Below are 21632 nucleotides of genomic sequence, written 5' to 3' on the forward strand. Positions count from 1 at the left end.
TACATGATACATATAGATTCTTTGTATGTTCTTATAAATTATATAAAAATTATCTATCATCTATTTATCTATTTGTCTATCATCTATCCATCTAATCTATCTACCTGTTTCCAAACCTATTTAAAAACCAAATAGGATCACAAGCTGTCATTATCTTGGCAGCTAAGTGTTTCCATGACAAGGTGTTGTGGCTGTTCTGTTTTCTGTCAATTAAGATTCAGAGGCATCAATTTAATAAGGGGATGATCATGTCCCCTGATTATCTAATTATCTGATTATCTGTACCCCGCCCCACATCCCCCACATCCTGGGTAGGAACAGCCTCGTACCTACACATTGTAGGTGATCACGTACCTACCTGACCAATTCTTTCCTTGGGATAAACCCATTAATGTGGATTAAGTTTTGCATCACAGAGATTGTACGTTTTTGGAATTTTTAGTGTTTTGCCCAACTCCTCTCCTGCCCACAGCACTGGGTTCTTTTGTTCACCCAACTGGAACCACTGTGTTTTTAATGTAAGATGAGACGCTTCAAACTAAATTTGGTTATATTTTGTGATTTACCAAGTATGTTAATATCGTCTTTTTTCTTGTTTGTTTCATAAAGCCCCCAAGCGATCAGTGGGAAGAATGCTCGTTCCCCATTTTATTGGGGAGTGCAAAGTTCAGAAGCGCTGGGTTGAGCACTCAGGTGTAATTCTAGTGCCATCCCCTCATAATTCCAGATCAAATCGCCATCCAGGGTTGAGTGTGTACCACATGCCAGGCATCTGCTAGTTTCTATATATGATTCCACTCAGTTTCACCCCCTAACTTCCCACTGTGCCCTCACAGCCGCTTCTGTGGGGCTGACATGAACAGGCTCAGTCTCTCTTGGCTCAGTTCATTTCTATTCAGCAAATATTTATGGGCCTCTGCTGGCTTTGGCCACCTGGGAGTCCAGAAGGCCATTTTCCTCCCTAAAGGAGCTCCAAGTGCTAGCGTCAGAGCCTCTGGCTTCTGGATTCCTCTCCTGGCTTCTCCATGCCTAGTTGCCCCTCTCTCGCTCCCCGTAGAGACCCCCGTTTTCAAGCCTGTGAATCTGAGTGGTGCCCAGGGTGGGTGTGACACCTGTTTTTAAGCTCACTGTGTTCTGCAAACACTGCTCATCTATCCATTCCAGAAGGGAGGACCAGGGAACTGGGGTTAAATTAGCTTTTGTGCTGATCAGGGAATATGGGTACCAAAAGATTAAGTGCTTATCCAGAGCCCCAGAGCAATGAATCAGCGCAGCTGGTTCCCAAGCACATGCTGCCTTCTGTATGGGGAAGACAAAAAAACTGATGATGGCAGGCAGTGGTGGCTCAGGGATTGTGCCAGTTTCATTCTCCCGTTGAAAGCTTTTATTTTTTTATTTTTATTTACTTATTTATTTCTGAGACGCAGTCACTCTGTCGCCCAGGCTGGAGTGCAGTGGCACGATCTTGGCTCACTGCCACCTTCACCTCCCGGGTTCAAGCGATTCTCCTGCCTCAGCCTCCCGAGTAGCTGGGATTACAGGCGTACACCACCACGCCTGGCTAATTTTTGTATTTTTAGTAGAGACGAGTTTCACCATGTTGGCCAGGCTGGTCTCAAACTCCTGACTTCAGGTGATCTGCCCACCTCAGCCTCCCAAAGTGCTGGGATTACAGGCGTGAGCCACCGTGCCTGGCCTGAAAGCTTTTAAAATTGTCAGATATACATGACGTAACATGTATCATTTGACAATGTTTAGGTGTGCAGTGGTGTTAGTACATTCACATTGTTGCGGGACTATTACCGCTCTCCATCTCCAGGACTTTCTCATCATCCTGAACTGAAACTCCGTCCTCATTAAACATTAGCTCCCCATTCCCGTCTCCCCTCAGCCCCCTGGGAGCCACCCTTCTGCCTCCTATCTCTATGAACTTGCCTATCTAGGGACTTCATAGAAGTGGAATCTTACAGTATTTGTCCTCCTATGTCGTGATTTCACTTAGCACGTTTTTAAGGTTCATCCGTGGTGTAGCATGTGTCAGAATTTTATTCCTTTTAAAAAAACAGACTGGACTTTTAAAAGCAGTTTAAGTTTATAGAAAAATTGAGCGGAAGGTACAGAGATTTCCCACATACCCCTCGCTCCCGCCACGTGCAGCCTTCTTCACTGTCAACATCCCCCACCAGGGCGGCCCGTTGTTAGCACTGAAGACACGTTATCATCACTCCAAATCCCACAGTTTACACTGGGGTTCCCTCTTGGTGGTGTTTATTTGTTTTTTATTTTTATTTTTTTTTTAAGATGGGTTCCCTCTTAGTGGTTTTTTTTATTTTTTATTTTTATTTTTTTTGAGACAGAGTCTCACTCTCTGGCCCAGGCTGGAGTGCAGTGGTGCAATCCCAGCTCACTGCAACCTCCACCTCCTGGGTTCAAGTAATTCTCCTGCCTCAGCCTCCTGGGTAGCTGGGACTGCAGGCGCCCGCCACCATACCGGTCTAATTTTTGTATTTTTAGTAGAGACGGGATTTCACCCTGTTGGCCAGGGTGGTCTCAAACTCTTGACCTCAGGTGATCCACCCACCTTGGCCTCCAAAGTGCCGGGATTACAGGCGTGAGGCACCGTGCCCAGCCTTGGTGTTGTTTATTTTGTGGGGTTGGACAAATGCATAGTGACACGGACCCATCACTGCAATATCACCTGGAGTAGCTTCACTGCCCTAAAAATCCTCTGGGCTCTGCCTCCTCATCCCTTCCTCCCCCAGCCTGGCAACCACTGATCCAGTTTTGTCTTTTCTTCTTCTTCCTCTTCTTCTTCTTTTTTTTTTTTTTTTTTTTTTTTGGAGACAAGAGTCTCACTATGTCTCCCAGGCTGAAGTACAGTTGTGCAATCTCTGCTCACTGCAACCTCTGCCTTCCGGTTCAAGCAATTCTCCTGCCTCAGCCTCCCAAGTAGCTGGGATTACAAGGCATGCACCACTATGCCCAGCTAATGTTTGTATTTTTAGTAGAGGCGGAGTTTCACCATGTTGGCCAGGCTGGTCTCGAACTCCTGACCTCAAGTGATCCTCCTGCCTCAGCCTCCCAAAGTGCTGGGATTATAGGCGTAAGCCACCACGTCCGACTGCTTTGCCTTTTCCAGAATGTCATATAGTTGGAATTAATTTCCTTCCTTTTTAAGGATGAATACTCTTCCGTTGTGTGCACACACTGCATGCTGTGTGCCCATGCATCGCTGATGGACATTTGGGCTGTTTCCACCTTATGGCCACTGTGAATGATGCTGCAATGAGCCTTGGCTTTGACATTGGTTTATTTATAACAGTGCCACCTAGAATCCATCCCACTGCCACCCACCATATCACCAATGAAGGGGTTCCTGCCTCTCTCCCCTGTGTCGCTTCAGGAGTTCCCACCCCCACCATCACCTGGACCAAGGTAAGCAGTGCCTGTTACCGAGAGGGTAACTGGAGAGGTAGGCCCAGTGTGTCATGGGGCGGAGGTGTGGGCTTCGCTGATGTCACCTGTGCCTCTGCCCTAGGAAACCAATGCCCTGACCTCCAGAGGTCCCCACTACAATGTGAGTAAGGAGGGCACCCTGCTCATCGCGCAGCCGTCTGCCCAGGATGCAGGGGCCTATGTCTGCACGGCCACCAACACTGTGGGCTTCTCCAGCCAGGAGATGCGGCTTTCTGTCAACAGTGAGTAATGCCAACCCTGTCCTGGGAGAGGGGGCTCAGTGGATGTGGAGACAGGGAGTCCCACCTCAGCCCTGTGGAGCCTGAGGCAGGGAAGCTGTTGCATCAGCAAGTCCTGCAAAGACGCGTGGCTCTGCACAGGACTCGCGTCCCCAGCAGCCCTCTCACCCACCTCTCTCTGCCCCAGACCCTCTGATCTCCTTTCTGTTTCTGGAATGGTCCAACCTGCCTCAGGGCCTGTGCACATGTAGTTCCTTCTGCTTGGAATGCTGTTTCCCCACCTCTGGGCCCAGCTGACTGCTCACATCTGTCAGATCTCAGCTCTCCCTGTTCCCCCGGGCTGGTCAAGTCATCTTGCTGTGAACTGTGGAATATCTCCTTCCTGGCACCCATCACAGCTGTGATTCAATAATTAATCGCATAGTGAGCTTTTTGGTACCAGTATTGCCAAAGGACCCTAAAGGCTGTGAAGATGGGGCGGGACCTGTCTCCTTCGCTGCCGTCCCCAGCATTCCCCGTAGGGCTGGCTCTCAGTAAATACGTCTGGGAGGAGTGAGCAAATGTATAAGCCAGGCTTTTTCTCTCATAGACCCTTACAGTCAATATTTTTATATTGCAAAAAAAATTCCTAATTGGGGGGCATTTCCTCTCTGAACTACAAATGTACGGGGGAACGCGGGAGGGCTGGATGGGTTTTGATGTCCCCAACTGGCTAGCGTCTTTCACTGTTGCTGCTCAGACAGGTAGCGAGTGCCTTCCTTGTATGAGCTCCAAGGTAGAAAGGCGGGGGCGGGGAGGGAGGAGGAAGGAAGGGTACCATGCAGTTTCTGCCATCGAGGGGTCTTCAGCTTAAGGTGAGAGAGAGGTGACATACACAGATTGCCATCAATCCCTCACCAGGCTTCGAGAGGTCCAGAGGGAGGGTCTGTGCATTCTTTGGTGGCTGATACCATGGGAATAAGTGAATGAGCAAGAGGAGAAGGTAGAGAGAGAGGAGGAGTTCAGAGCCTTTCGGAATGTCCCTGGGGAAGGGACGGCAGGATGAAGAGAAGCCAGAGAAGGCACAGATCCTGGGGCAGGAGGGACCGGGTCAGGGTTCTCAGGGCAAGGTGGTGGGGGGGAGGTGGATAGGGGAGGACTGAGCGAAAACCCTGGGACCTGAGTCCCACCTCCAATCTGCACTCTTCCCCTTCCAACCGCCACATCCACCTTCTGGACCTCCTGAAGGTCAAGGGTGCAGTACCGGCTCTGCCTCCTGGGGGAGCTGCACCATGGCCCAGGGCGCTCATGGACCCTAGTCCCCTCTGCCCTGCTGACAGGCCCTGCTTACTCTCCCCACAGCCAAACCCAGGATCCATATGAACGGGTCACGTAATGCAGACGTGCCTCTGAGAGTCACAGCGAAGGCTGGTGAAGAGGTGACCCTGGACTGCGAGGCCAAGGGCTCCCCACCCCCACTGGTCACCTGGATGAAGGACTCCCGCCCTGTACCGCCCATCACCAACAGGTAACCCCAGTCCTATGGCCTCAAGGGACAGAGCTTAGGGCTGGAGGGAAACCTGCCTCAGGTGACCAGTGACCCAGCGGGTGTCTTGGACCCTGCAGTCTCTCCCATGGGGTGCTCCTGGGCTTCTGCACACAGGGCTGTTGTCCACGGGCCCCCAGAAGCCTGGAAGGGGCCTCTAGAGGGTGCCTGGAAGCCCAGGGTGAGACTCCCTGTCTGAAATAACATGCACGGGGCATTGCCTGCAGGATCCCATTTAATCTGCACAGCCACCCCTGATATCTGACAGGACACTGACGCTCAGCCAAGGAGTGAGCTGCTCGCCATCACCCAGCTAGGAAAGAGCAAAGCCAGGGCTGGGACCACAACACACACCACCCCCATGCCTGCTGTGCAGACCAGGTGTCTGGCTGCTGGGCTGTCTGACTCAGCTGCTCTCTGTCCGGGATCCTGGGAGTGGGCGGACAGGGAGGAGGCTGGCTTGGGTGTCCTTCAAAGCCATGCCGTACCCCCCAGGAGGGGATGTGGGGGATGCTAGGGCCCTCGCCCCTGGCCGGGGGGTTCTGTGGCTCAGTCTGGTGACATCAGCCCTGGCAGGGTCTTTGAGATGTTCCAGACCCAGGTCTCGGAGCAGCCTGCTCTGTAACGTGACCCCCGCCCCCACCATGTGTCAGTGCATCTCAGAACATCTGTTTGGTGAGTCCTGCCAATCCTTGCAGCCGGGCACCCCTAAAGGTGGCGGGGGCCCAGGGAGCGGTCCTGGGCATCATCGGCGGGGCCCCCCATGCCCTCTTGTCGTCACTGCAGCTCTATGTTGTGGGGTGGGGGTGTGGTGGGGGCCGTGGGAGCCCACAGCTCCCCTAAAAAGCCTTGTCCTAGCTCCGCGGCTCGGTGGTGGAGCTGGGTGGTGGCCCTCAGCTGGAGGATGCGTGTTGATTATGGCTTGTCACTGAAACGGGAACCGCATTCCCATTTGTTCACCGCTCCTCACCGTGGTGTGTTAATAGGTCAGCGGGGAGCTGTAAATTTGCGAAAACCGCTTTTGCAATCCTAGAGTTGTGTTGTGTTCCCTCTCCCTTGCCCTCTTCACTTCGTGCTGGCTTACATTGTTTTCATCTCCATATTTGGGAGATTCTGAGAGTTTATCTAAATGAGGAGGAAAATGTGCTGGGAGGCGGGGGTGGGGTTAAGTGCTCAGGCCCTGGAGTTCCGCAGACCCGGTGCGGAACTGCCTGCTCCCTTCTTAATCGTACAACCTCATGTGGCCACTGGCTCCTCTTGGCCTGTTCCTCCATCTGCAAAGTGGACGTTATTAAATAGCACCCCTGTGGGGTAATGACGGACGTGCGGTGCTTAGCAAGTCAGATGTGCTGAGAACTCGCCCCCTTTCATGTGATTTCCCTGCTGTTGCTGTTCACAAACTGAGACATCCTCTCCAGCTTTTACAGATTTATCGTCATCCTACCACACCTGTTACCTCAATTGTCACCTGCTTTTTAAATATAAAAGCTTTATTGAGATGTACTTCACATACTGTATCATTCGCTTAAAGGACACAGTTCAGTGTTTTTAGTATATTCAGACTGTGCAGCCATCACCACAATCAATTTTAGAACATGTTCATCACCCTCCCAAAAAAACTTCATACTCATTGGCAGCCACTAGCCCCCCATTTCCGCTCCAGCCCCACTGCAGCCCCTGACAGCCACTGATCTGCTTTCAGCCTATTCTGGACATTTCATATAAATGAATTACATGGGGCCTTTCATGTCTGGCTTCTGTCACCTAACTCAATGTCTTCCAGGTTCATCCATGTCATAGCCAGATTAGTGCTTGCTTCCTTTTAATGGCCAAATAGTGTCCCATCCTGTGGGTGCTCACCTTTTGTGTGTCCACTCATCAGTTGATGTGCACTGGGGCTGTTTCCACATTTTGGTGACTGTGAATAGCCTCGCTTTTTTTTTTTTTTTTTTTTTTTTGGAGACGGAGTTTCGCTCTTGTTGCTCAGGCTGGAGTGCAATGGTGCAATCTCGGCTCATTGCAACCTCCGCCTCCCTGGTTCAAGTGATTCTCCTGCCTCAGGCTCCCGAGTAGCTGGGAGTACAGACGCCCGCCACCACGCCCGGCTAATTTTTGTATTTTTAGTAGAGATGGGGTTTCACCATCTTGGTCAGGCTGGTCTCGAGCTCCTGGCCTCAGGTGATCCGCCTGCCTTGGTCTCCCAAAGTGCTGGGATTACAGGCGTGAGCCAGCGCGCCCGGCCATAGCCTCACTTTGGATTGTACTTGAAGCTTTGTTCGCAGGCTCTGGGCCCTCTGGTTCCCTCCCTGCCCCACACTGGCAGCATCCACACACAGAACCACGCTCAGCCTCTCACAGACACACCGCACCCCCTCCGTCCCTCGGTGACTCGACCAGAACACAGAGACTTAAAAAGCCCCTTGGAAAACACACAGTGAGACTTTCTGTCTGTCTGCTTCCCCCTCCCCTCCCGCTCCTTCCCCTCCTCTCCTTTCCTAAATCCTCTTCCTCTTCCCCTCCTCTCTCCCTCTTCCCTTTCCCCTCCTGTCTCCCTCTTCCCTTTCCCTCCTCTTCCTCCCCTTCCCCTCCCTTCCCCTCTCGTCTTCCTTGTCCTTCCTTCTCCAAGGATGTCCCCAGGCTTGGCCTCAAAGCTGCCCTTCTGGAAACGGAGCACTTATCTGGCTGATGCGTCTGGTGAGTCGAAGGTGCTCATCTCTTGACGAGAGGGGCCAGCTGCCCTCCACGCCCCCTTCCCCCCTCCCCTGCTCCCTTGCTCTTCCTTGCTGAGCTGCCCCAAGGACAGGGCTCCATGGCAACCCCTTCTCCTGTCCGTGGGGAATTCTGCGGTGTAGTCAGGGCTGAGAGCCAAGATGTGCTGAGCCTCTGAGGCCCCCTCCATTCCCCCTTGTCCAGGGGCGGCCCTCTCCTGCCAGCGCCCTGGAGGTGGGTGGGGTGGATGGCACCGTGCCCAGTGCACTGAGGAGGAAATAGAGACACATGGGGTGTGGGGATGTGGAACCTGACCCTGCAGCTCCTGGGGCTGGGTCCCAGCATGCACAGACATGCAGACATACACAGACGCACGCACAGGGACACATGTATCAGGTGGGCCACGGCTCTCTGAACTCCTAGGTATCTTCGACCCCCGCCCCAAGTCAGCAAGTGCTCACAGAGGAAGCATCCTAGGAACCTCAGAAGCCGTGAAGTTCTGAGCCACCCAGCTGTGTCCCAGTCCCTTTGGAACTGCTCTTGTCCTTGTAGGGGCTGTTCTAAAATTAAACCTCGTGCATCTTATATTCCATCCTCATCACGGATTCCTTTTCTCTTTTATCCATTTTCTCGATTCATCCTGGCCCACGTCACTTGCTTTTCCTTTTAAAGGGCAAAATAGACCAGGCATGGTGGCTCATGCCTGTAATCCTAGCACTTTGGGATGCCAAGGAAGGCGGATCACGAGGTCAGGAGATCGAGATCATCCTGGCCAACATGGTGAAACCCCGTCTCTACTAAAATACAAAAAAAAAAAAAAAAAAAAAAAATAGCCGGGTGTGGTGGTGCGCACCTGTAGTCCCAGCTACTCGGGAGGCTGAGGCAGGGGAATCGCTTGAACTTGGGAGGTGGAGGTTGCAGTGAGCCAAGATCGCGCCACTGCACTCCATCCTTGCAACAGAGCAAGACTCTGTCTTAAAAAAAAAAAAAAAAAGGGGCAAAATAACATTCCAGGGCGCTCGGCTCCCATCATTGCTAAGTCATTGCTCTGTGTGGGGCACAGCCGTGTTGCCAGCTCTCACGGTCATAAATGAGACTGTTGGAACAGCTTTGCACGATGTTCCTCTTTATCTCCTGGGTCGGTTCCTTGCGGGATGGTCCCAAAAGCCAATGGTGAAGTCCGAGGGTGGGAATGGTCACTGAGTGCTTCTTTCCTGTGGGACTTGTTTTTGAAAAAGACATCCAAGTTGCAAATTCAAAATTGATGTCAGCAGCATTGACTGAGCAATAACCTGTGCCCAGGATTGTGTTGCAGCCTCGGAGACAAGACATGGGCTTGGGCTGTGTGTGAGGTCAGGTGGCAGAAGACCTGGGGTCCCATCCCAGCTTCACCCCAGCTCGCCGGGTGACCTTGAACAAGACCCTTCCCCTCTCCCCTCCCTGGGCCTCAGCCTTTCCGTTTGAGAAATGAAAGGGTTGGACAGGCAATGGTGGCCAGAGAGCATCTCAGGGCTCTGGTCCCATGATTCAGCCCAGGGATGCTGGGGCGAGGCAGTGTTTCCAGGCAACAATGTTTGTTTGGGATTCCGATGAGGAGATGGGACGGCTGTGAGCACTCCTGGCTCTGGCTGTGGCTCCCGGAGGCAGTCGGCCAGCGTTCCACACAGGGCCAAATCCCTAATCCCAGCGCGGTGTGGGGGCAGTGAGAGGATGGTGCGCTTCTGTCTCATTCTTCCAGGTTTTCTTCCTTTGATACCCCCACCACCCTCCTCTGCCCCTTCCCAAGCACACTGCAGGACACCCACCCTTCTCCTGGAAGGGGGCCACTGGGCCAGCTCATTAGAGGGGAGAGGTGAGGCCTGCAGCTGGGGTCTGGCGACTTGTGGCAGGGAAAGCAGCTCACTGCTCTCTGCAAGCCAGTGGTGTGCCTGGACTGCCCAGGGCCCTGCATGGGGACTGTACCTTGGTGGATCCTCAAAGCCCTTGTTGGTTTCTGGCCTGGTGGCTCTGGATTCTGTCTTGTCAGCCTATGGGCAGTGGCTCTCTTTCTGGAGCACATTTAAGTTTACTCACCTTCAGAGCCGGACGTTTAGATCACCGTGGCGGTTAGGAAGTAGCATGGTCGCACAGTGTGAGGGTCCAGTCCTTGCTGTGCGCTGGCCAGCTGAGTGGCCGTGGACACCAGGACCACACCTCCGGAAGCTCAGTCTTCTCCTTTGCAAAAGGGGGTGTGGTAGTGGGGTCTGCCTGCCTGGTGGGTCTGGCTGTTGGGATTCTAAGTGAGAGCATGCTTAGTGGCACAGTGACACACAGGAAGCGCTCAATAGTTGACAGCTGTGGCTGGCATCAGCACCATCCTCGTTAGCAGCACTAGCATCGCCGGGCTTACACTCTCTGGGCTCATGTGATGGCGCTGCCCCCCCCCCCCCCCGACTTATTTATTGTGCTTGGCCCCTTGGTGTGTCTCAGGCACCTCCTCCTGAATTTCTCCAGCATGACCTTCCCTCATGTGGCCTCCTCACTGGTCTGTGATGCTGGTCAGGCCACAGGAAAAAGATGTGAGTTGAGGCAGTGGTTACCGGCAGGGGTTCTCTCCAGGCTGCCTGCCCAGGCTCAGACCCCGTCCTGGACCCAGCAGGCAGGGCTGGTGTCCACTAGTGCATAGTGGGCATCTGTTGAGTGTTGCCTGACTGTGTGCTCTGTGCTGAGAACCAGCCCTGCAGCAGGCTGGGTGACTCTGGGAGGAGTGCCGTTCATTCCACAGCCGCCGGCCCTGCTCCTGGATGCTTTAGAGACAGAGGCAGCAAGAACAGCAATGTGGGAGACCGCGGGGGTCTGGGGAGGGCAGGAGGGCGGTATTGAGATGGTGGAAGGTCTGTGGGGAGGGAGGGAGAGCAGGGGCCAGTGTCAGTGAAAGCGGGGAAGGGAGTGTGTGGCATGGACAGGGAACAGCTGCAATTTGCCACGAAATATTTATTGAACACCCACTATGGGCCAGGCCAGGGCCCGTGCTGAACTGGGGCATGCCGGGGACCTGGGCAGACCTGGCTCCTCCCCTCACAGAGCCATCAGACAGCGTAATGACAGGCGTGGGAAACTGCATAATGGCATGGGAAGCATGTAATGAGAAGCAGGGCATTGCCTGGGGCAGCGGAGAAGGCTTCCCTGAGTGCAGCAAAGGTGTGTGCTGGGGATGGGGCAGACAGGTGAGGCCTGGGAGCTGGCATTATTCCTGGCACTCTCTATCAGATGCCCTTTGGTCTCTCTGGGCAGCCCTCTGCCCCGTGGGCCCCTCTCGCTTCTCCCCACCACTCTGACATCTGCGTGCGCCTCACCGCAGGGGCTCAAGCCAGATGGATGTCATAAACAGGAAATTCCCCTCAAACCTCTCCACTCTCATCTGGGCGCTGCATGGAGCCATCTGGCCGTGCACGCCGCGATGAAGTCTGCCCCGCTCATCACACCACGCGCCCAACAGCAGCCTGTTCCTCGGAGACTCTGTGGCCTCCTCCCTTTTTCCCATCTCTCCGCTGCCGCCTCCTCTTCCCTGCTGGGCTGCAGCCCCCAAACCTCCCACCGAGCTTCTGGGAACGTGGCGGGAGAGTGGTAGGGGCAGAAGGAGCAGGAGGTGGGCTGCCCTCGAAACCCCAGGCCCATAGCTGCAGCTTCACCTTTTCCCTGAGTCTCTGCAGAGCATGTTCAGGGTCATGATAAAGGCATCTCTCTGTGCCAGATCTGAGCAGGTCCTGGAGATACCAAGGGAAATAAGACGGATGTCCCCTTGGAGTCACAGGCAGGCAGGTAACAGGTGGTGACAAGCCAGTGTGGTGGAGGCTATGATGGTAGGATGTTCAGGCAGCTGTGGGAGCCTACAGGATGAACCTACCAGCCTGGGGCATCAAGTCAATCTTCCTGGAGGAGGTGATGTCTCCGTATTGGAAGATGAATCAAGTATCATCCAGGTGAATGGGAAATGCAGGTGTGTCCCAGGTAGAAGGAACAGCATGTGCACAAGAGGGCTGGTGAGATGGGCCTGGCCCCCTGTGGAGGAATGGTGGTCCAGTGCCTCCATGCAGGGATGCAGGGGAGTTGGGGGTGCTCTGTGTAGGTCCACACAGGCCATAGTACTGTGCTTGGGTTTTGTCAGGGAGCAGTGGGCAGCCACAGAGGGCTTGAGAGCAGGTGAGGATGTGGCCAGTTTGGCATTTAGAGCAGACACAGGCTCTGCTGGGCAGGTCCTGGGCCCTTTGGCCTCAGCTTGTCCATCTGTAAAATGGATTCCTCCATTTCTTCCTTGGTGGTGTAGCAAGCAGAATCCTCCTTCTAGGAAATGATCTGGGCTGCTCCTAAGAAAGATAAGATACCCACTTTTATTGGTGTGAATTGTTAACACTTTTGGAAGTTGTTTTTTTTCCCTGAAGCCCCCATTTCCTATCTTTTTAAGGGTTTGGTGAGGAGGGGAGCAGGGGTCTTACGGTCCTTAAAGTTCTGGAAGGCAACTTCTCAGATAATAGAGTCCGGAGCTGCCTTTTCTTTCTCTCTCTCTCTCTCTCTCTGTCTCTGTCCCCCTTCCTCCCTCCCTCCTTATCTCTCTCCCTTTATTTTTCTTCACAGAGTCTTGCCCCGTTGCCCAGGCTGGAGTACAGTGGCGCAAGCGGAGCTCTCAATCTCCTGGGCTCGAGTGATCCTCCCAACTCAGCCTCTCAATTAGCTGGGACCACAGGCGTGTGCCACCATGCCCAGCTAATTTTTTATTTTTTGTACAGACCAGGTCTCCTTGTGTCGCCCAGACTGGGTGCTGCCTTTTGAAATATGAAATGGGGTTCAGAGATGTTGACTGCCCTGCCTGGGGCTGCACAGCATGTCTGAAGCACAGTTGGATCTCGGATCCAGAACTCCAGTTTCCAGCCCAGACCTCTTCCCACTGGCCCACATCATCCCTGTTTGCCAGCCCAGGTGTTGCGGTGAAATCGAGGGAGGGAACTGCATCCCAGCCTGCAATGTGATTGAGTGTATACGTTTCAGCGTCAAATGGATTTGGCCCTTGATTGGTGGGTTTTGACATGTCAACATTATTTAATTTTTTAAAAAGCTGTAGAAGAGAAAATTCAAGCTGGAGTGGCAGACAGAGGAGAGCTACGCAGGGGAAATGTTTACCCATTGCCAGGACACATACATATTTCTGTGGTGTTTTCTCGCGTTTTCCTTTGCACCATAAAGACTGAGCAACCTGTTCAGGGCTGCCCAGCTGATTGAAGACTGGGGAGAGATCCCAGACACTGGCTGGGGATTTGTGTCCCACTAATAGCAAGGCGGTTTAGGTGACCTGGAGGAGGTGATGTCTCGGTATTGAAAGATGAGCAGGTGTTATCCACATACTATGTGCCAGGCACCTCAGGCTTTGTGTGTGTGATATCAGTTCATACTAGGTAAGGACACTGAAACTCAGGGAGATGGCGTCCTTGGCCTGAGGTCAGCCTGTAAGAGGCAGAATGGTGGTTCTCACCAGGACACCTGCCGTCAAAGACCCGCACCCATCTGCTCTGCCATGCTGCTTCTTGGGGAAGGGGCACGTCTTCATGTCCCCAGGCAGTGGTTCCCCGGAGGTGGTTCCCCAGCCACTTGTATCAGCTACCTAGGGCTTTTTAGTAAAACCCCAATTCCTACCTCCTCCATAGAATGGGTCTCTGGGTAGGGCCTGAGAATCAGCATGTTTCACATGCAGCTGGGAGAATCTGATGAGAACCCCTCCCCTGCAAAGTGTGAGATCTTTGAGAGCAGAGGGTGTGAGCCTGTAGCCCAGGGGACCTGCTCCGGTGCATGTGAGACACATACAGCAGTGTGAGAGAGAGAGAGAGAGAGAGAGAGACAGACAGAGAGGAAGGAAGGAAGGAAGGAGAAAGGAAGGAAGGAAGGAAAGAAGGAGAAAGGAAGGAAAGAAGGAAGAGATAAAGTTTTGAATGTTTAATTTTTTTTGAGACGGAGTCTCGCTCTGTCGCCCAGGCTGGAGTGCAGTGGCGCAATCTCGGCTCACTGCAAGCTCCGCCTCCCGGGTTCACGCCATTCTCCTGCCTCAGCCTCTCCGAGTAGCTGGGACTACAGGCGCCCGCCACCACGCCTGGCTAATGTTTTTTTTTTTGCATTTTTAGTAGAGACGGGGTTTCATCATGGTCTTGATCTCCTGACCTCGTGATCCGCCCGCCTCGGCCTCCCAAAGTGCTGGGATTACAAGCGTGAGCCACTGTGCCCGGCCGTTTTGAATGTTTAAGTGTCCACTCAAAAGGGAGCAAGTTAATAAATTGTGGTGTGATCATACAAGGGATTATTATACAACAGTCAAAAATGAATGAATTAGCCCTATATATATATACTCATGATGCCATTTATATTGTGATATAGCTCATGATGCAAGTTTTAAAACATGCAAAACTTTGTGTATTATTTATGCATGTGCTCTTGTCTCCGTGGAGGCAGCCGACCTTTGTTGAGGGCCTCTCTGTTCCAGACGTCGTGTTATGAATTAGGCCATTCAGTTCTTTTGATAACCCTGTGAGCATTGAGCACGACTGATGGCTCTATTTTCCAAAGCAAGATGGCTTAGGCACAGGAAGGTGAGGTGACTTGCCCAACCTCACGCAGCTAGCACATGGCCCAGCAGGTTAGACCCAGGCAATCCAGCCCAGTGCCCGGGCTCTAGAGGCCACCACCCACTATGTCATCCACAGCCATCCTCAGAGAACTTGTCCCCCCGAGAGGCTGCTGGATGCTTGGGACAAATGGATGGAGGGGGTGGCTGGAAAGGGCGTGTCACTGCCCTACTTTACAGTTGGGGAGACAGAGTTTTCAGCTAGTAGCCCGAGAATTGCCAGTGGTATTGCCCTGTTTAATGACTGCATGGCCCGCACTTTGCTTACCCTGTCTCATGTGGTCCTTGCAGCTGCCTGCGAGGTGGGGCTATGAGGAGCCCTAAGGATTCTATAAGGGGCTCTGTGAGCCCTGTTTTGCAGAGGAGGGAATTGAGGCTCAGCAGAAAGCAAGGTGGGGGCCAGGACTGGAGCATCCCAGCTCACCAGCTGGTGAGCGCAGGGCCGGCGACTGGGCCTTGGAGTCCCCCACCCCCATGCTGGCTGCGTGCTTTTGAGGCCAGCCAGGGTCAGTGGCCGCAGCTGCCCTCCCTGTTTTATGGAGGCAGGAGCTGTGCAGAGCCAGCACATATGGGCCAGTGACATCATGTCTGCAGGGGACCCTTGGGGTCCAGCCCAGCTGCAGGAGCCTGGCTGGGGGTCCTAGATCCCTGTGGGATGGGAGTGATATGACTTATCAAGCTGAGCCAGACTGGGGAGGACAACGATGGCAGCAGGGGTGGGGACTCCACAGCTTCCTCCTGAGGACCCTCAACACAGTTCTGGACGTAAGAGCACCAAGCGACTGCAGTCAGAGTCAGGCCGGCCCTGGCACCAGACCAGAGGGCCTCAGGGCTGCCAGCTTCTTCATCCCATACACAGGGCAGGTGTGTGTGGCAGAGGAGGGGGAGTTGCCACCCGCAGTCAACAGGTGTCAAGCGGTGGGCAGGTTCCTGGCCCTGGGCTGAGCCTGTGATAGACTCCGTTTACCAGCCCTGGCTCAGACACAGGCCGTCTTAGCATGCCCATTTTACAGATGAGGAAATGGACGCTCCAAGAGGTGAAGCAACTTGCCTGAGGTCACACAGCTAGGAAGGATTTAGAGTTTAGACTCGAACCCAAGCTAGTGGACTCCTAGTCCAGTGCTCTTCTTCCCTTACACCAGTAGGTGTGAGACTGGCCCTGGCCTGGTGGTTCAGGGAGGATGGAGGCGGGGGTGGGGGTAGATGGTGGCTGCTGGCTCATTCTCGGAAGGCTTCCTGGGGGAGGTGGCTGGTTCAAGTTGGGTCTTGAGGCCTTTCCATGGGGGTGGGGTCAGTGGGGGTCTCACCAGTGCTCCTCATTCCCGCAGGCATGGCCTCCTCCCGTCTGGCTCCCTGCGTCTGGCCCAGGTCCAGGTGGGTGACAGCGGCCACTACGAGTGCACAGCCAGTAACCCTGCAGGGTCCGCCTCCCGTCGCTACATCCTTGGGGTGCAAGGTAGGATCAGCTGTCAGCCCCAGTCCCTCCCTGTCCCCCGTCACCCTGCCTGTCCCTCAGGTCTCTCAGTGCCCCTCCTGTAGCCCAAGCCCAGGCCTGTCAGGCTCTGTCACCTCTCCCTCCGTGCACCTCTGCCACCTCCTCTTGCCACCCCCACTTCCTGTCTCTCTCAGGCCTGTCTCTCTTCCTCCACCCTTTTTCTCCACCTCTCCCCATAGCTCTTGGGGGGTCCTAGAGACACTATTCAGAGGCCCCCAAGAACACAGGGCAGAGCACAGTGGGGACCTGGGTTTGGGAGGACAGGTGTCAGAGGGGAACCCATGAAGGTGGGTCTGACAGCATCTCTGCCTGGTGCGCGAGGCCCAGCGGGAAGCCCAGGGCGTGGCGATGGGAAGAGGCCTGTGAGGTGCCACAGAGCCCCCTCCTGCTGGGAGCATCTTAATGCCCCCCAAGAGGCCCTTCTGAGCCCCTGCTCCCACCACTGCCATCAACGAGGCACTTTGTGCACCTGTAACAGGAGGTGCCACTCTCCGTGTATCCCTTCCTCTAGTCCAAGGTCCCTATGTACCCCACTGTGGCTCTGATTCCCAGCCTGGTGGGGGGGTCCCAGGAGTGGGCGTTCCCCTGTGAGTCCAGGGCTCATTCAAAGGGAGCCAGCCAGTGGGAGTCATACACTGAAAAGGGAGGGCGCTCGTCATCCGAAAGAACCCTGAGAGGCATCCAAGACAGGCCCAACTATGGCCCCAGGGCCCAATCTGCCCTCCTGTTTTCAGAGATCATGAGCCAGTGAAGAATGGCTTCCACTTTTTAAAATAATTGGACAAGCACAAAAAACCAACTAAATAATGTTTTGTGACATTTCAAATTTATCTGAAATTCAAATTTCAGTGTTGGCCAGACATAGTGGCTCATGCCCATAATCCCAGCACTTTGGGAGGCCTAGGCGGGAGCATGGCTTGGGCCCAGAAGTTTGAGACCAGCCTGGGCAGCATAGCAAGACCCCATCTCTACAAAAAATAAAAAATTACTCACTCGCAATGGTCCGCACCTGTAGTCCCAGCTACTGAGGAGGCCGAAGTGGGATGATAGCTTGAGCCCAGGAGGTCGAGGCTGCAGTGACCCGTGATCATGCCACTGTACTCCAACCTGGGCAACAGTGTGAGACCCTGTCTCAAACAAAACAAAAAACAAAAATTCAGTGTTTATAAATACAAGTTTTATTGGAACACGCCCACGCATGTTCATCTATGTGCCGCCTGTGGCTGCTTTACCCTCTGACGGCAGAGGTGAGAAGTGGAGGGAGCCTGCCTGGCCTCACAGTCCAGCATCCTGACCACCTGACTCTTTACAGAAAAAGTGTGCTGCCCCAGATCTAAGCTCACACCTCATTTTACAGACGGACAAGCTGAGGCCCAGAGTGGGAAGGGGCTCCAGGGTTCCCATGGGTTTGCATGGGGGTGTGAGAGAGACACAGGAACAGGGAGTCAGGGTAATGAACAGGGCCTCAACATTGACAGAGCTGGGTTTGAATCCTGACTCTGCTACTGACTGGCTGTGTGACCTTAGGCCAGTCGCTTGGCCTCTCTGAGCTTTGCTTTCCTCCTCTATAAAGTGAGGCCATAATAAAGCCCATCCCATTGTGGGCATTGAATGCTCAGAACAGTGGAAGCTGTTATTGTTTTCAGCGGGTGTGTGAGAGAGATGGACAGATGGGCGGGGCATCCATGCTTTCTGTGCTCCTGGGCACCCAGGCCCTGGGCTAAGGGGTTGGTCTCCACCCAAGGGCCAGGATCCCATGGGTGGTTTTATATCCAGGCTCCTTCTCAGAAGCTGCATAGGGGGTGTGTGCACCTCAGCTTCCCTCGAGGGTCCAGGACACTTGTCCCAGTGTCCCATGCAGTGCCTGGAGCAAGGTGGCCACTGGGCTCTGAGAATTCTTTTGTGCCCACCCAGTCTGGCCCCGCAGGGGCCTGGACCCTTGGACACTCAGACCCAGGGTTGGTGCCAGCTCCTATCCCCTGAGGGAGGGGGGTGACTCTGGCCAAGTCATATAACCTTTCTGAGCCTCAGTTTCCCCCTCTGCAAAATGTGCAGGCATGGATGGCATCACTTGCCATGTAGGAAGGACCGAGTGAGATGGAGGATGAGAAAGTGACTTGAAACCACAAATGTGAAGGAGCAGGAAGCCACAGCCAGGGGGAGGGAAGGATGGGGCAGCGGTGCTGCCCAGCTGGAGCGACTCCAGCCACAGCATGCCAGGCACCGGGCTCTGTGTTGGCTGCTTTAGTGCTGCACCTCATTTCATCCCGCCGGGCGGGAGGGGTTGTGATGAGGGGGAACTGAGGCTCTGGCTGGAGCAGGGTCCCTTGGCTATAAGGAGCTGAACTGGGATTGGAGCCACCTCTGCGCATGCTGCCTCCGAACCTTGCTTGGCCATTATGAGTCAACCCCTCTGCCCTGCCTCAGTTTCCCCTGTGCACTGAGCTGGATGAATCCCAAGTGGCGCTTTTTTTTTTTTTGTCTTAGAGCCTCCCTCTGTCACACAGGCTGGAGTGCAGTGGCACGATCTCAGCTCACTGTAACCTCCGCCTCCCGGGTTCAAGCAATTCTTGTGCTTCAGCCTCCGAGTAGTTGGGATTACAGGTGCGCGCCACCACGCCCAGCTAATTTTTGTATTTTTAATAGAGATGGGTTTTCGCCATGTTGGCCGGGCTGGTCTCAAACGCCTGACCTCAGGCGATCTGCCCACCTCGGCCTCCCGAAGTGCTGGGATTACAGGCGTGAGCCACCGCTCCCAGCCCTGAGTGGTGCTTCTTAAATGATGTCAGGCACATTGGCGAGGGCAGAGGGATATACAAGCTCAGCCCTGAGGGTTGAGTCTTTCATGAGTGCGTGTGTTCAGGTGAAAGACCAGAGGCTCACTCACTTTGGGGGAGTCCATGTGAGGTGTCCCAACATCTTTTCCTGCCAGCCTTAGATTGTGCTCCATGACAATTTTGCTGGTTGGTGACATCTGAGATGTGGCTTGGGTCTAGGTTCTGGGACCCTCTCGCCTGGGTCCCCCAGCCTTGATACCCCTCCTGTGGCCTCTCAGTCCCCCCTCAGGTGCAGCCAGGCCCCCGGGTTCTGAAGGTGCTGGTGGGAGAAGCCCTGGATCTGAACTGTGTCGCTGAGGGCAACCCAGAGCCCCAGCTGAGCTGGTCCAAGGATGGCGTGGACTTGCAGGGCCGGGGGCCTGAGGGCTCCGTCCACTTCGCAGCCATCAGAACCTCTGATGCCGGGAGGTACCGCTGTGAGGCCTCCAACAGCGCCGGAGTGGATGCCTGGGAGGTGGAGCTCAGGGTGCTGGGTGAGTCTCCCTGGCCCCAGAACCTGCTTCTCCCCAGCTCTCCCAGCCACAGACTGGACATGGGAGGTGCTCTTCTCTGTTCCGGGCTCTGTGCCTGCCCGTTCCCTTCCTTCCTGGGACAGATAGAGCCCTGGCCCTTTCTGGGACCTTCCAGCCCCACAGCTTTGGGGCTATCCTGTGTCCAGGAGCCTTTGTCAGCCCTTGGGTATGGACCAGGTGGTCCTCAGAGCTCCCAGCAGGGGTTCCCTGTACTTCTTACCCTTGGGCGGTGACCTGTGGGGCCCCTGAGTACCTGGGTGGACAGAGGCACCTGGGGCAGTAACTGGGGAGTGACACTGGACCCAGGGCCATCCAGACAACCATAGGCCAGTCACCTACACTCTCTGACCCCAGTTTTCTCACCTGCAAAGTGGGTCCAGTAGTATGTGGGGGGGTCCATGTGAGAGAGAGTGTGAAGCACCTGGTGCATAGAAAGTTCTGGATCAGTGGTGCTAGCAGTTTCACTATTAGGAATTTAAAACAAGCTTGGGGCTGTGTGCGGTGGCTCATGTTTGTAATCCCAGCAATTTGGGAGGCCGAGGTGGGCGGATCGCTTGAGCCCAGGAGTTCGAGACCAGTTTGGCCAACATAGTGAAACCCCATCTCTTAAATAAATAAATAAAAGCTTGGAAAGCCACTGCTGAGAGGGACCACTCATGGCCCCTTGTGTTTGAGGGTACAGCTCAGCCTCCCCAGCCTGTGGGGGCTCGGCCCTGGTGGCTGCACCATGGGGCCTCCCTGCAGGGTGAGCCAGTACCCCTGGCCCTGACTGGACTTGCCAAGAGGCTAGGAGCTGGGATTCTGGAAGGGGACGCCCTCCCCATTGGCCCTGAGTTCCTTGGAGGCAGGGGTTGAGGGGTCCCAGGCTTTGGGCTCGAGGTAGGAGTGTGGCCATGTTGCCTCCCTACAGAGCCACCACACTGGGGGGCTGATGAGACCAGCGGCCTGCTGGAGCGAGTGGCCGGAGAGAACGCCAGCCTGCCATGCCCTGCCAGAGGTGAAGCTGCGTCTGGGGTGGGACTGGGGAGGTGGGGTGGGCTGGCCTAGGAAGGCGTCCCCACTCACATTCCAGTGCCCTGGGCTGCACGTGGCAGGCGGAGCCCACGGGACACGTGCTCCTTGTCAGCAGCATGCCAGGTGGTTCATCCCATTGTCAACCCTGCAGGATGGTGTTAGCATTCACTCCTTTTTTATTAGGGGCAATCCAGGCCCAAAGGGGTTAAGTGACTTGCCTGAAGTCATACAGCCAGGGTATGACTCAGAATGTGGACAAGTGTGACCCCTGCCCTGCCCCCCTGTGCCCATCAGCATCTGGAGGTGTGATCGCCAGGGCTGAGGCAGCCCAGGGTCCTTGTGGGTTGGGGCTTCGTGGTCAGCCCGCCTCTCCCCATGCCCCTGACTTCCCCACAGAGGATGGATTCAGTGGTTCTGGCCAAACCAGCTTTACTGGGCTTGTCTTTGGGGCAGGAGCACGGTATGGGGCTGATAGCCACCTTGGGTCAGCTGCCCAGTGCTGAACGCTGCCCTGGCCCTTCGTGGCTGTGTAACTCAGGGCAGTCTCCATCTCCTTTCTGAGCCGCACTTTCCCTGTCTGTACAGCGGGGTTGTACCAGCCCCTCTACATGGAGCTGCTGTGAGCTCTCAGTGGGACCCCATGTGTGCACGGGGCTGGCACCTTAGGAGGGCTCAGGAAATGTGCTGGATGCCTGGCTTCTGCCTTTTTGTGAACCCCATGGCCCCACCCAGAAGATCCCTCCTCAGCCCCCGCCACTGCCTCAGTTGCTTCTTTTGGCGTTGGGCTCCTCCATGGCTGGGAGCGCCGCCTCCTCTCTGTGGGGCTGAGGTTCTCTGCAGGGTGCTGTCTGGTGTCTGGTAGCAAGTGGCAGGTCACCAAAGCCTGGCTGGAGGCTGGGGGGCATCTCTAGTCTCGTTCGTTGCTCCGTAAGCCACAGGGTGCCCCGGAAGGCCCCAGAAAAGGACTCAGGGAGAGGCAGGTAGGAGCAGGGATGGCACCCACCTAGGCAAGGGGAGGACCTGGGTGGGAGCTGTGGGAGCCCCTCTGGATCCCCAGGCGCAGAGCTGCCCACCTGCCCACCTGGCCCCCCGACCCTCCCCGACCCAGGTCCCGGGCCCTTGACTATGGTGCCACCTTGCGTTGGACTCTGCTAACAGCAAGCAGCCGTTCTGCGCTTTTGGGAGGTGGGAGACAGTGG

The 21632-nt window shown here is 55.0% G+C and overlaps 1 protein-coding gene across 6 annotated transcripts in view; it reads left to right on the plus strand.

Annotated features, from left to right (window-relative positions):
* Positions 1 to 21632, plus strand: part of HMCN2 (hemicentin 2) — a 169802-nt gene that overhangs the window by 58346 nt on the left and 89824 nt on the right. For all 6 annotated transcript variants that reach the window (XR_004031451.1, XM_030818033.1, XM_030818036.1 and 3 more), the window contains 6 exons: positions 3323 to 3435; positions 3539 to 3698; positions 5037 to 5202; positions 15904 to 16031; positions 19126 to 19380; positions 20330 to 20416. Coding sequence is in view for 5 of the 6 variants with exons in the window: in XM_030818033.1 (XP_030673893.1) it covers positions 3323 to 3435; positions 3539 to 3698; positions 5037 to 5202; positions 15904 to 16031; positions 19126 to 19380; positions 20330 to 20416 (909 nt within the window). In the remaining variant the exon portion in view is untranslated. The remainder of the gene's footprint in view (positions 1 to 3322; positions 3436 to 3538; positions 3699 to 5036; positions 5203 to 15903; positions 16032 to 19125; positions 19381 to 20329; positions 20417 to 21632) is intronic.

This window comes from Nomascus leucogenys, chromosome 8, assembly GCF_006542625.1.
Source record: "Nomascus leucogenys isolate Asia chromosome 8, Asia_NLE_v1, whole genome shotgun sequence".
NCBI classification, from domain to species: domain Eukaryota; kingdom Metazoa; phylum Chordata; class Mammalia; order Primates; family Hylobatidae; genus Nomascus; species Nomascus leucogenys.